This window comes from Cynoglossus semilaevis, chromosome 1 (assembly GCF_000523025.1).
Source record: "Cynoglossus semilaevis isolate Cse_v1.0 chromosome 1, Cse_v1.0, whole genome shotgun sequence".
Classification (NCBI taxonomy): domain Eukaryota; kingdom Metazoa; phylum Chordata; class Actinopteri; order Pleuronectiformes; family Cynoglossidae; genus Cynoglossus; species Cynoglossus semilaevis.
In genome coordinates, this window is record NC_024307.1 from 13333481 (window position 1) to 13347627 (window position 14147).

Here is a 14147-nt window from a genome sequence, read left to right on the forward strand (position 1 = left end):
TACCTGAAACTTTGAATTATAGCAGGAATAGCTATTGACCAATTACATAGGAATTAGCCAGATTTTTCCAAACATTGCTCAACGTTACCAAAAAAAAAGTTAGCTGAAGAGCTTGCGAATTAGATATGAGCAATCAATTAGGCAATATTTTCTAAAAGATGGCTCATTGGGCATAAACAATCTAAAAATTAGCCAAAAATATAAATTGGATAGCTTATAATTGGGCAACAAGCTGGAGGTTTCCAAAGTAAAGGCTAATTAATTGTGCATAAATGTTTTAAAGATAGCCGAAATTAGCCAACAAAGTCTAAGGAGGCTAAATACATTACATTGCAAAAAGTTCAGAAAAAACTTAGGAGTTGGCAGAAATATCTGTGAGCTAGCTTCCAACCAAAAAGTGGCAGAACACAACTAAAAGTTTGCTTGACAAAATGCTTAAACTTCCCCCCAAATTGAGTCAATATGACAGCTGCAAGCTGTGGAACGTGTTAAAATTTAGTTGCATGTGACCTAGAAAAAAAAAAGGAAAGAAAAACTTCTAAACTTAGAAGCCAGTGAAAATAAGACAATTAGTCTCCTGTTTGGTGAGTGGAGTGTCTTTTTTGTTTCCTGCGTAGATCATCAGTGCAGCTGTGTCACTCCTCACCCCTGAGAGAGCCAACCTGATGCTGCTGTCACCAGAACATGAGGGCCAGTGTCCCCTCAGGGAGAAGTGGTTTGGCACCCAGTACAGTGTGGAGGGTGTGTTCATCTCTGTTTCTGTGTGTGTGTGTGTGTGTGTGTTGTTTACCTGATGACTGTCACTGCATTTGCTGAATCCCTCAGTGCATATTTATAGCTATATATATATATGCATGTGTTGATATCCAGCCTGATGTCGACCAGGGACCAAATTGTCAGCATCGTGTTCTCTTCCAGATGTCAACTTTAGTATTAGAGTCCTGTTAATATGTGGAAGGAAATCCTAAAACACACACGCTGTCTGAAGGTCTTTCAACTCCAGACCGCATCTCACTTGCAGATTTCTGTTCAGCTTTTCACTCAAACACATTTTTACGTCCTCAGACATAAGTCAGGAGTGGATGGAGAAGTGGACCAACCACCTGGAGCTGAACAATGACCTCCACCTGCCCGCAGAGAACAAGTTCATCGGTGAGAGAAATCTTAATTTTGTGTGGCAGAGTTGGTCCAGTCGAGAAAACAAGATGGTCACAACACAACATTATGTTAAAAAGTGACTTATTGGGTTTCAAGTTTTCACTAAATTAGTCCCAGTGAGCCTGCGAAAGACCCTGAAGCTGGGAACATAGTTGGAGCAGATACTCAACTAGAAAAGTGAAATTTAATATATAGTCAGGTATTTGACAGTATCTGAATAAACAGCAGCTGTGGGTCAGGTTTTTTCAATGTTTCCATAAACCAAAATAAAAAGTTCAGAATTGTGGATTTAACTTTGAAGCCCATGCTGTGCTTTTTCTTTAAAGTGACTGTGTAGTTTCACTGTTGCCTTTTTAGTGATTTTAACCTCGTTCACTTCACACGGCACCCCAGAAATAATTACAGCCCCAATTAGTTACTGTTTTTTGACAAATTGCCTCTGTCGTGTTTGCATTTTCTTGCAGTTTCTTATTTCTTTTTAATGTTACAGTGTTTCATCATCTGGGCCGGCAGTTTGACAGAGGAGAAGGGATTTTGTCTTACGCCATAGATTAACGTCAGATGTAACAAGAAATATTTACGATAGGCCGAGGCTCATGGGACAGGAAATTTAGTCTGTGTTGGTCTAAGCCTGTACAGCAAAATGTGTTTTTGCTCAGTGAGAAAAACATATCTTTATTTAAAGCCTTTTGTTTCTGTCACCTTATATAACCTACAGAATTAACAAGGAGACATTTAAAATCAATTTCCCAAAGAGAAATGTTGACTGCTGTTGTAATCTCTTATCTCCCAGTGATTTAGCAAAACTTTTCAGCAGTATGTTATTATAAATCATTTTAAAAAACATACATTGTTGGTATGTGTTTTAAACTCATCTGACTGGGGTCAAAATAAAACGCATTTAAAAAGTGTACTTCATTTTAAAAAACATACATTGTTGGTGTTTTAAACTCATCTGACTGGGGTGAAAATAAACGCATTTAAAAAGTGTATAGAGTTAGCTATAATTTAGTCAAAAATGAGGAATAAGTGTATTAAACGTTAGCCCATGGGTGATTGCTGAAGATTAACCAACACTATTACAGTATTTGGTTAAATTTGGTTAAAATAAAGCAAATGCTAAAGTAAATGCTTTCCAACTTTTTTCTCGGGACATTAAAGGCATCACTGTCTTTACTATGAGCAAAATGAATTCTCCCAGACAGTTTGGTTTGGTGTTGCCTCAGCCTCAAAGCTGAGAGGCTAAATCACAAATTGTAAATTATAAACAGACGGAGGATTTTGTAACCTTAGGGCTCAGTACATTTGTTTTTTATTTATTTAACAGTAGTTTTTACTTTAAAAAAGACCTTCACAGAATGCATTGACTGATTTAATAATTTAAGTGAAAACCCGTTAAATATCAAATGTTTTGAAACAATGGCAGTCTGGTGTAATTTAGACCGAACTTATTTTTGCATTATGATCCGTTTGAACATCACTCAGGGCCACGGCACTACCTGGTAAATCCTGATGTGTTTTAAGCTGATGCATCTTCACTCATCGGCCCAGGGGTTCCTGAATCATTCATCCATAAGGGTGGTTGACATCTCTCTCTGCATTGATTTGCTGCATATTTATCCCCAAACTGGAATATATTGAACTGGTGAAAGCTTACAAATTATTTATGAGATTGCACCAAGTGTGAGACTGCTGGCTTATTGTGTATGTGCATTTTTTTTCTTGTGCCTGTTACTTCTAGCCACCGACTTTACCCTGAAGCCCTCTGACATCCCAGACAGCGAGTACCCGGTCCAGTTAGCCAGCAGCGACAGGGGCTACCTGTGGTACAAGAAGGACACCAAATTCAAAACTCCAAAAGGTTGGACACAGAGTGTGTGTCAGTATGTGTGTGTGCGCCTATTTGTCAGTGTGTGTCTGTATTTGTATCAGTCTGTGTGTTTGTGTGTACCTGTATTCCTTTCCCTGCTGAATGTTTGAGTGGGGACATTTAACATTAATAGTGAGTTGTTGACACATGTCTGTCCTTCTCTCCTGCTGCAGCCTACATCAGATTCCACTTAATCTCCCCAGTAATCCAACAATCTGCCAAGAAGTAAGAGCAGGCTCAGACACAGTCTTGAGAAAATTATATTTGTTGTTTTTATTTTAACACTCATTAATTTTTTCCCACACCTTATTATCACTTTCCTTTGTTCTTTCCTTCCTGGTGCTCTGAATATAATCCCCTTGATTTTAACCTCTATTTTCATCTTTAACTTTCTCTGTTTTCACCCACTCCTTATTTGCTTTTTCTCTGATTTTTCCACTCTACTATTTCTCTCTGCTCTTACTCTTTGACCTTACCCCCATCCTTCCACCTGTTTCAGTGTAGTCCTGTTCGACCTACTGGTCAACATCCTTGGACACAACCTGGCAGAGCCGGCCTACGAGGCTGAAGTGGCCCAGCTGGACTACAAACTGGTGGCCGGTGAACACGGCCTGGTCATCAAGGTCAAAGGATTCAACCATAAACTGAGCGTGAGTGAAAACCATTTTCACAAACAGATATTTAAAAAAACACATTTTTTCCCCACATCTGATTAGTTATGCAATGTAGGTCCTACATGTCGACCATGAAATAAATATACTGCACTGCTCACATAATTAAGGGGACGCTTAATCATTACTGTCTCACACCAAGTAATTAGACTGCATGGATATTATTCTTTCTTTTTATGGAGCACAAGTGATTGTGATGCTAATGAAAGTGGTTCAGAACATGGTGGCAACAGACAATGGCTTTGTCTTGTGTCTGAATTACCCTTCACTGTTACATTTCATGTCTCTGTCAGAAAGGGGCAGCGTGACCTTCTGCACGCTCTGCTTGGTGTGGCATAACCACACGTGTGGTTCTAAGAAGGTTGGCTGTGCCTCGAGTGCATACGAGCGATACGAGGACAAAGGGCGACAGTGCCGGGGAGCAGGAACGTGGGCATTCAGCATCTTTTATGCAGAGGAGAAAACAGAAAGATGAAAACGACCTCTAGCTGGATGCTGGTTTGGATGTTTCTCACCAAAACGTGTCAGAAACAGATACCATGAGCATGACTTTACATCCATGGCGGTCTGACGTCCTCTAATTAGACCTTTCCTGACAGACCAGCATGATGCAGCCTGACTAGTGGTCTTTAGAGAATTTCAGAATTGGTGGGTGTGCCAGTGGCACGCCGTTCTCCACACCGATGAGAACAGATTGGTGCTGAGCTTGGTTCGCCTGGAATGACAGCATCTGAAACTGCTGTGATGTAGGATATGGAGCCTGCAGCTGTATCCAGCACTGTGGCCTCACCAGTGGATCTGTGATAGAGCTAGAAATTCAAAAGTATATATGGTGTGTGTATATATATATATATATATATATACACACACACACACACCATGCTTTCACCTGGTGAATAATGAAATCTGTCCAAGGTGAATCAGTCTCTAATGGTGTCTTTGATATTCCAGGGTTTCCACCATGTTCTGCAGCAGTGTTGACCCACCGCTTCAGAAATATGGCAGACACACAGTCACGTTCTTACTGTTACAGTACCCTGAATAATACACACAATGAAGTGTCTCGTTCCTGCTGGACGTTGATAGGTTTATCAATAAACAAGGCCTCAGGTTATTATAGCCTGAACGTTCAACACCTCATAATGTGTAAGAGCTAAATGTATCATCTGTCACTGCTGAAGTCGGTGTCGTTTTGGTAATAGTGCCATCACTGACGCCCAGCAGTTTTCTTTTCTCAGTTTATAACAAACAAAACTGTGGCAGTGCCAGGTTTTTATTTTTAAGAATAATAGACTTTCGTCAAGTATATCATGAGTATGGTTATATGGCAGCTTTGAGCTATTCCCAAGAAGAGACTGACTTCAGCAGAGAAGTGAGGGTTGAAAACAGAATCGTAGCCTCCAAGTCTATCTCTCTGTCTGTCAGTCAGTTTCTCTCACTCTCACCTCTCTCTCTCTCTCTCTCTCCCCCTCTATCTCTCTCTGTTTCTCTGTCTCCTCTCTATCTCTGTCTCTTAAATGTCAGACTGCACCTTTACAAATGGTGGAAAGACAAAGGAGAGTGTAGCGTCAGGGCAGAAACGGCAAGTGCCCATCAAGAACAAGGCCAGTGGCCTTATTAAAAAATTCACAGTAATGATAATCCTTTGGATCCAGAGCCTCGTATGTGACCTGAAGGTCCAGACCAAAACTGTTGGAGGAATTCTGATGTTGGAAAAAAAAACCTTTAAAAGTAATTTAGTCATTTTATTCATTACCATGATATTCTTACTTTGGATAATATAAAGAGAAAATACATCTGCTGATGCTGACTACTACGAATAATAATCAATTATAATAAATCCATGATTATAGTCTTATTGTTGTTATTTATTATTGTCATTTATTTGTAATTTGAGACGCATATCTGCTCCTTGAATGAGTTTAGTTTGAAGTAACAACTGTTACAATTAACTGCTTGTCGTGTTTTTGTTCTAAAGTGGAAACCAATCTTGCTGTTTATCTGGGGAAATCCCATCACAGTGCTGTTGATGTCATGTCACAGGAACAGTAGTTTTTTTTTTCTGTTTTGTTTTTTCAATCTGATTAACATGAGGTTTACAATAGTCAGGTTTTAATATAACAGCTGAATATAACACTCAACTTCACATGGTCTCGTTCTTCTCTTCACGTAGCTTCTCTTCCACCTGATCATCGACCACCTGGCTGATTTCTGCACCTCCACCAACGTCTTCAGCATGTTCTCAGAGCTGCTGAAAAAAACCTACTTCAACATCCTCATCAAACCTGACAAACTCGGCAAGTGAGTTGTCCGTTTCCCTCCGTCTTTTCCTTCCCTCTGACATTTCCGTCTCATCTTCCTGATTTCATCACCAGAGCTACATTGCCTTCTAGTGGTGAAATGTGACAATCTTTGGAGAGAGAGGGAGAGATCTCCTCTGACTGACCTCTTTCTGCCTTCACTTTGCTCCACCTCCTCTGACTCAGGGACGTCCGTTTGCTGATCCTGGAGCATTCTCGCTGGTCCATGGTGGAGAAGTACCAGGCTCTGACGGCCGGTCTCACCATCCAGGAGCTGATGGAGTTCAGCCGCAGCTTCAGGAAGGAGTTGTTCGCAGAAGGGCTGGTGCAGGGAAACGTCAGCAGCTCTGTGAGTGGACCACAGTGGAGAACACAGACAAACAGATTGATTAGCGATAGCATTGGATGATTTGATTGTGAGTACTCTAGTTTCTCTCCTATCTCTGACTGTTCATTATCACTTTATTGTATTTCCTCCACAGGAGTCGCTGCAGTTCCTGCAGTATGTCACAGAGTAAGTGAGCTCTAACCCTGAGTGAACTCTCTAATAAGGACACAATCACACACACCGTGCACAGTAATTAGCACTGGTTTCAATTTCTATTATCCTTTCACCTTCTTTAAAACTTTCTCACCACTTTTCTTTTTCTCCCTGGCCTCATTGCGTCCTTACAGGGTTTTGTCTTTCCCTCGTAGTTTTCTCTTTAAATTCAAAGATAATATATCAAGTTAAAGATGTTGTGCTGAAAGTTGGACTTTAGTTTTATAATTTAGAATTTTTTACTAGTATTCTAGAAGTGGAGAAATGTCAGAATATGACCTGGGCCTCAGTCAGAGATTTAACTGTTTTAATCTAATAATGATGACAAAGTATCGACTGTAAAGTCAGCTGTCACAGAGTGAATGTAAAGTTAGACGTTTTATCTATTTATTTTTAATTAGATTTATTAATCTAGCTTATTTTATCTTATTTCTATTAGATATGTTAATGTGACATCTGACATTTAAAAATCTTGATTAATTGAATCTTCTATACCTTTTTATATGTAGTTTTACTAAAGTAAATGTTGTAGTTTTGATAAATCTGAATGTCATCTGACAAGTATCCTCATTTATTGTTATTAAATATCAATTAAGGGATAACTTTAATTCATTTTATTTTAATTAATTTAGGATTTGTGCCACAAGTCAGAGCCTAACTTTAATCTTCCAGTTCAGACTCTGAGTGAAACGATTATGTAAATAAAATTTTCTTCTAGGGTTATTTCCAAACCCATTCATCTTTCATCTAACTTTTTTTTTTTTTGGCAGTAAGCTGCAGTTTTCAAAATTGCAAGAGGAAGTGCCAGTGATGTTCCAAGTGGTGGAGCTTCCTTTGAAGCATCACATCTGCAAAGTCCAGTCACTCAACAAACGAGACGCCAACTCTGAGGTCACAGTTTACTACCAGGTACACGCTGCTGGACGTAGGCTATCGTCCTGTTCATTTGGACTTAAACACATCTGTTGTGTTTGAGGCTCAGTATTTCTCTCACGTTGCACGTTATTTCATCTAGTCTGGTCCCAAGTCCTTGAGGGAACACACGCTGATGGAGCTGTTAGTGGTGAGTACTCGAGTGTTTCTCTCCCGTCTCCAAAGTTTGGGCTTCATTTCTTCTGTCAGTCCTTCAGGTCATTCTCTCCAACACTGACTGAACTTTTGCTCCTGCTGCCGTTGTTTCAGATGCACATGGAAGAACCCTGCTTCGACTTCCTCCGAACCAAAGAAACACTTGGGTGAGTTTCTCTAGTTCTGTTCCATTCATTAGCAGCAGCACTGAGGCAGCTTTTTGGGCCACAATTCCTGTCGCTCTGCAGCATAACTCAACATTAAAGGGCAAATATGTAATTAATACTGTGGAAATATAGGTTATGGTTCAGAGAAGCTGAGTCGTACTGATGAAATATGTTGTAACCTAATGGGAAGTGTGCTTAAAGTTCTCCCTGTTTAACTCTCAGACAGCCTGGGATTACAGAGGGGGTTTTTTTACGAAGAAAAAGGCTGAAGGCAACATTTAAGATGCAGGATAAATAATTTTGACTCAGTTCAGACCAAATGCTGCCATTTTCCTCCTCCCCGGTTCATATTTTCTGCAGATAGTTGAGTTTGCTTGTCTGGAACAAATATGCAAAGAAATAATTTGGCCCGACATTTGACACTGCTAACAACCTCCTGTTTTAAAGAAACATGAGTAAAGTTTGTTCCTCACCATCTTCATCATTCCCATGGTGCAGCAGCGTCCTTAAAAAACCTTGAACACAACGACAGCCTGCTTTGAAAACTTTTCCTGATAGTTGACTCAAAGGGTTTATATTATATCATATATAAATTGACTTTGTCAGGGTTTTACATACGTTGGTGTTTCTGCCAGATTTATTTTATGATGTTTGTTCAGCTGAATATGTCTTCAAATATGCTGTTCCGATTTTTGAGATTTATTTTATGATGTTTGTTCAGCTTCAAATATGCTATTCCGATTTTTTATTAAAAAAAAAAACCTGCCCACTCGCTGTGTAGCTCCACCCATTCAACCACTACTACCTGCCGTTTTCTCACACACGACAGCCGGACCGCTGTCATGTATGACCCAGAAACAGAGCACAGCTGCTCTTTTAGCACAGAACTAAATGAGCAGCAGCTTTGTTATTATGTAGATGTCAAGCAACCATATGAATTTTAAAAAAGTAGCCTAGTATGCCCCCTTTAGGCTAATGCACTGTAAATACCATGGGCTGTGTTGAATTGTGTAATGGTGTTTGACCTTTGACATTAATCTGTCTTCTACAAACTAACATTAGAAGCAGAATTTAGCTGTGTTAAGCCTTTAAAATAGCAGTTCTTGTTTAAGTATTGTCATATAATGATTTAATTATTATGTAAATGATGATCATTACTGCCTGGTATGTGTCACTGGTTATTCATACACCTCATTAAAAGCCCTTCAAAATCTGTCTGTCTGCACAGGTGTCTCAATTTATTATCTGCTTGTCTTCCTCTTAAACTCTTTTATTTTTTCTTCTCTCCTGCTGCAGGTACCACGTTTACCCCACCTGCAGAAACACCTCAGGTGTCCTGGGTTTCTCTGTCACTGTGGAAACACAGGCCACCAAGTTCAAGTGAGTCCACATCACAATCCTAACCTTTTATTTCCCCCACAGCCAGATACACTTTATCTCAAGCGTGTTCCCAGTAACCACAGTACAATCTATCTTACTGTTGTTCACCCAAATCCGAGCTGCGATTTATCCAGTGTGAGCGTGGAAGGAGAGAAGAGAGTGGAACTGATGAATGGCTAAAGGAATCAAATACAGCCTGCAGCCAATAATATGTCTCCTTCCTCTGTTTTTTTTTTTTTTACTTCTAAGCACTGAGCTGGTGGAGCTAAAGATTGAAGAGTTTTTGGCTTCATTTGGAGAAAACCTGAACGCTCTGACTGAAGAGGCCTTTAATACTCAGGTCTGTGTGTGGTGTGTGTCCTGTATGTGACTGTTGTGTATATATTAGATACACAGAGGCAGCAGCAAATGATAAATATTATTTTAACAAATTATTAGATGAGATGTTTTGTTGTTTCATTGGTGTAATAGCTATAATAAAACGTCACCTGAACCATCACCCTAAAAGAGTAATGAAGTAGAGTCTGAAGCATGTTAAGAAAAATGTGTGTGTGTTTTGTACAGGTAACTGCTTTAATAAAGCTGAAGGAATGTGAGGACACGCACCTCTGTGAGGAGGTGGATAGAAACTGGAACGAAGTGGTAACACAACAGTATGTGTTTGACAGACTCAACAGAGAGGTGAGGAACACACACACACACAGACACACACACACACACACCGATTTCTGAATTGTAATGAAAGTGGGATAAATGTAAAATTTTCACTAATAAAAAAAGTTAGTGTCACAGATTCACCACAATTTCTTAAGAAACAGGTTTCCTGTTATAAATCCACATGGTTATTTGAAGCAGCAGGTTAGGGTGATAAAGGAGAGATGAGAAAGTGCACTGGTATTTCAAGAAAGTGGAATGTTCCCTTGAGGAGCTGATGAATAAGGACAAAAGTGGAAAGTTTGTAGTGTTGCAGCAGTTGAAGGTAAGTGGGAGAGCAAAAGTCTCCAAGTTTTCTCCAGGGCCCTTCTTTTGTAGACGAGACTATTGTCCCGGCTCCTCATTGTTACACATTTACAGCTTTTGCTTCAAACGTCACTGAACTTGATGTCAAACTGTGAGTCCTACAAAACTGCTGTCCTGTCTGAACAAAAGAAAAAAGTAACGATTGTGGGGAGGGGGGGTTCATAAAGAAAAAAGAACTTTTAAACTGTCCTCAACACAACATGCAAAGACGAGACAAACTATAATTAAATATGAATGAATGAATGGGTGTAAATACATGTTAGCCATCTCCATTAGCAGCATTTGAAGCCTGCCAGCTGGAGGACTAAATAAGTAATTGCCCGTCTTATGAAGCTAAATAGGTCACAAGTTTTTTATACTGGTTAAATAAACAGTTATTATGAAAAATAAATGTTTACTTTTGCACTAAACACACGAGCCAGACAATACAAAAAGCATTTATAGCAGAGCGCGGTTGGCAGAGACGGTGTCAGGTTGCTTTGATATTAATCCTCAAACTAAAGAAAGTTACATGTTAACAGTTAACTAGTCCATTTTATGAACACAAAACCCATTTGTCATAAATGTGTATTTAACTGTAGACGTACTGTGATACTGTACGATTCACACTCTACTGTATCTCCGAGTGTAGTTCCCGCTTCGACACCAGTTTCTTGACAGCAGCTGACGCCAACAACTTCCACTGCCAAATCACTTAACTGTTTTCACTGCCATCAGGTGGCTCGGCGCTTTGAGAGCAATAAGGACATGAAAACAGACTGGCAGACGTGAGACCCTGACGTATCATCTCTGTGAAGTGTTACCCAGTCTGGCACATGACTCAAAGGATTTTTATTCCGTGGGGGAATCACGTTTTCTGATTCTAGGTCCAGTGTCCTCCCTCCCTCTTCTCTTACTGTTGGCTCAGACCCCGTACCAACTCCAGGGGGAGATGACTGGCTTTTTCCTGGCAGTTTGTGTAGGGTTTGATTAATGAAGTGGTTCACTGATGGCTACATTAAGAGAGCTGTTTTAAAACAAGAACAACTAAACAAGGCTTTAAAGGTAACAGATAATGCTGTGGTTTGTCATCTCCAACCACCTGGTCAACATGTGACTGCAGCCTTGGTCCAAATGTTGCCCTCACCTGCGAGTCATGTCCAATAGTTTTTAAACTAGATGAATGATAATGAATGTAGTATTTAAATTCTTTTGAACAGTAACTTCTATATCTGTCCTTGAGCTAACGTAACTGTATTTGCTTTTCCCCTTGTATTTTTTTTATATTCTACACCCACTACACACTGGTGTTTTACTGTTTCTAGTTTAGTTGTATTTAAGCTGACTTCAGGCCATTTGCCTTTTTTTTTTTTTCAAACATTTCAACAGTTTTGGGTTAATTGTTTCTCATTGTGATTTGTTTTTTTTTTTTAATATTTTACGACTTCAATAATTTTTGTTTCATTCACTTAGAAATATTTCTAGGACAACGATTTGTTTTCTCGCTTTTCATTGAGTTTTCTGACCTAAAATTAAGAAAGTTTTGTAAAACATTTATTGTGACCTACATTTAATGCAGAATAAATAAACGGTCCTACATTAATTGAAAGAAATCTCATGTATTACAGAAGGCGCAGTAGTTAACTTTTAAATACTCAGCCAAATCAAAGTTCTGTTTCTGTGTTCAGGTGAACGCTCTGAAGCAGATGACCAAAGATGAACTGCTCTGCTGGTTCCAGGAACACAGAACAGAAAGCTGCCGCAAACTCAGCGTACACGTGAGTGTTTTTGAACCTTATTTAATGTTCATTTTTAGCTTCCCTCTAATTGATCACTGTCTCCTGAAGGTGGTGGGATTTGGGGCAGAAGAAAACAAGGAGAACGGTGAGAGCAGGAAACGGGAAGGAAAGGGAAGCAGTGAGGAGGATTTGAGTGGCTCCAGCTACGGGGAGGTGTCCAAGCTCACGGTTCTTCCTGCCTCACCCAAAATGGCCGACGCCCCTGCCGGCACTGACATGGGAATGAACTCAGACGGACAGCTGAGGATTCAAACTCCTACCTGATCTATAGTTAAAGAGACGCCGCCTCAGATTCAGACATTTCATAAAGTAGAGGTGAAACATCTCCTGCTCCTCTGGTCATCTGGAGGCCAGCTGAAGGTGTTGATTTTACCTGTAATGTCTGAAGAAGCAGAAAGTCTAGGAGTGGAGTGAACAGATAGTTTTTAACTTAGTGAACATCTACAGTTTTTTCTCTTTGCGTTTGGACTTTTTCTCTGAATTACTGTGAATCCGTGAGTTCTAAGTGAAAGGATCAAACTTAATTCAAAATCATGATATAATAATCATTACATTCTGAGGCATAGGATCTTGAGTTATTTCTGATATTTGACCAACACAAATACCTCAAACACTGATGGAGACTAAATTTAGAGACTGCATCTCCAGAGGATGAAAGAATTTTACGACTCCAATCAGAAAATTCAAGCAGCCAGATTTTTGCCAAAATCTATCTTCGTCTAAAATCTAAACAAATAAACTATAATGAACGAGTCTGTTGCTAAAAAAAAAGTAGCCACATTTATAGCTAACATTTTGCCTAGCGCTAACACTGACATGGAAATAATTTGTAAAAAAAAGCCTTTAAAAACTAAATCATCAGTCACAAAAAGTCATCTTTTTGTCCTGTTAGAAACTAGTGATTAATATTTAACTCCAAGCAGCAATTTAAATGATGCACATTCAGTTTTAATGGGGTCAAACACCACACAAACACATACTTGACAAATAGTGGAGAGTGTGTGTTTGTATGCTGATGACTCAGCCGTTTAATTTATGCTGCTTAATGTATTTTAAATTTGTCTGTTACTCTGCCGTATACCTACCCTCTCCCCGAGGATAAAAATAATAACAGGCTTGTTGCAGACGACGAGTTGTGTGTGCGCTCGTTTGTGCGTGTGTGTGTGTGGCCTTGCGGCTAGTGACGCCGTGTGTGTTTTAAATGCAATTAAAAAGGAATGCAGAGCCCAGTGCGGTACGGCAGAGCAGGGATGACAGGATTGACTAATACACCCAGGAGCCTTGACTTCATACTGCAGTCTGCTTCATACACACTGCTGTTCTGACTTCCTGCCATGGACAATTGACAACAATCCTGCTACACATTAAAACCACAGGCTTTGTGTCTCATCTGTAGCTGTTGTTTATCCTTATTTAATATTTACAATCATACAAACGTTACTGCTGTAAAACATGACTCGATGCTGTCACTAGGGGCAGTAATTGACATGCATGATTTTCCTAAATCTCCGTGAAAAGGCAGATTATGTCGGTTACCTTCCCAATGGCTTTGAATATTGTAGTATTTCAGAATACATCAAAGGCATCAGAACACCTCAAAGGACTAATTGAATACATTAAAGGAGCAAGTGCTCTATGTTATTCCATATAGTGAAGCTCTTTAATCCATTCCAGGGCTACATTTTTGCAGCAATTTTGACCCTAATAGAACGCATCCTAATCCTGGTAAACTAGTCAAATATGTCAATAGAATAATAAAAGGCATTGAGGAACTTGTAGCAAACATCAAAGGATTGAATGTCTTTCCAACTTAAAACTAGTACATTTTTTGCTACTTTAAGAAAAAAGGAATAATCCTTTAGACATCAAAGGAATTATAGAAAACATCAAACATCAGTTGTGTTTTGATGATGTCCCTTCATCCAAACTATTTAAAATAATCCATGGAGACATTTTAAGCCTTTTCAGTGTTACACTTTTTCAGCTAAATTAAGTTCTTAATGTACATGGTGGATCCTAAATCTCTTTTCTAAAAGGCGACCTTAATATTTTTTTGCAGTCTGCTGATAAGGGATGCAGTATAAGTCATGGACTTGGCTGCCTCCACACTAGCGGATAAGACATGGCGCCACCTTTTTATCCACCCTCTTGTTGTGTTGCAGTCTCAGAGATGAATATCAGTGTTTAGTTTTAG

General features: G+C 39.4%; 1 protein-coding gene across 1 annotated transcript in view; it reads left to right on the top strand.

Annotated features, from left to right (window-relative positions):
• Positions 1-12217, top strand: part of LOC103380052 (nardilysin-like) — a 34320-nt gene extending 22103 nt beyond the window's left edge. The window contains exons 17-32 of the mRNA XM_008311854.2: positions 618-741; positions 1066-1152; positions 2900-3019; positions 3202-3253; positions 3528-3678; positions 5873-6000; positions 6186-6348; positions 6482-6513; positions 7311-7449; positions 7556-7603; positions 7723-7775; positions 9072-9155; positions 9405-9495; positions 9720-9836; positions 11843-11932; positions 12002-12217. Of these exons, the coding sequence (XP_008310076.1) occupies positions 618-741; positions 1066-1152; positions 2900-3019; positions 3202-3253; positions 3528-3678; positions 5873-6000; positions 6186-6348; positions 6482-6513; positions 7311-7449; positions 7556-7603; positions 7723-7775; positions 9072-9155; positions 9405-9495; positions 9720-9836; positions 11843-11932; positions 12002-12217 (1695 nt within the window). The remainder of the gene's footprint in view (positions 1-617; positions 742-1065; positions 1153-2899; positions 3020-3201; positions 3254-3527; positions 3679-5872; positions 6001-6185; positions 6349-6481; positions 6514-7310; positions 7450-7555; positions 7604-7722; positions 7776-9071; positions 9156-9404; positions 9496-9719; positions 9837-11842; positions 11933-12001) is intronic.
• Positions 12218-14147: the final 1930 nt, after the last annotated feature.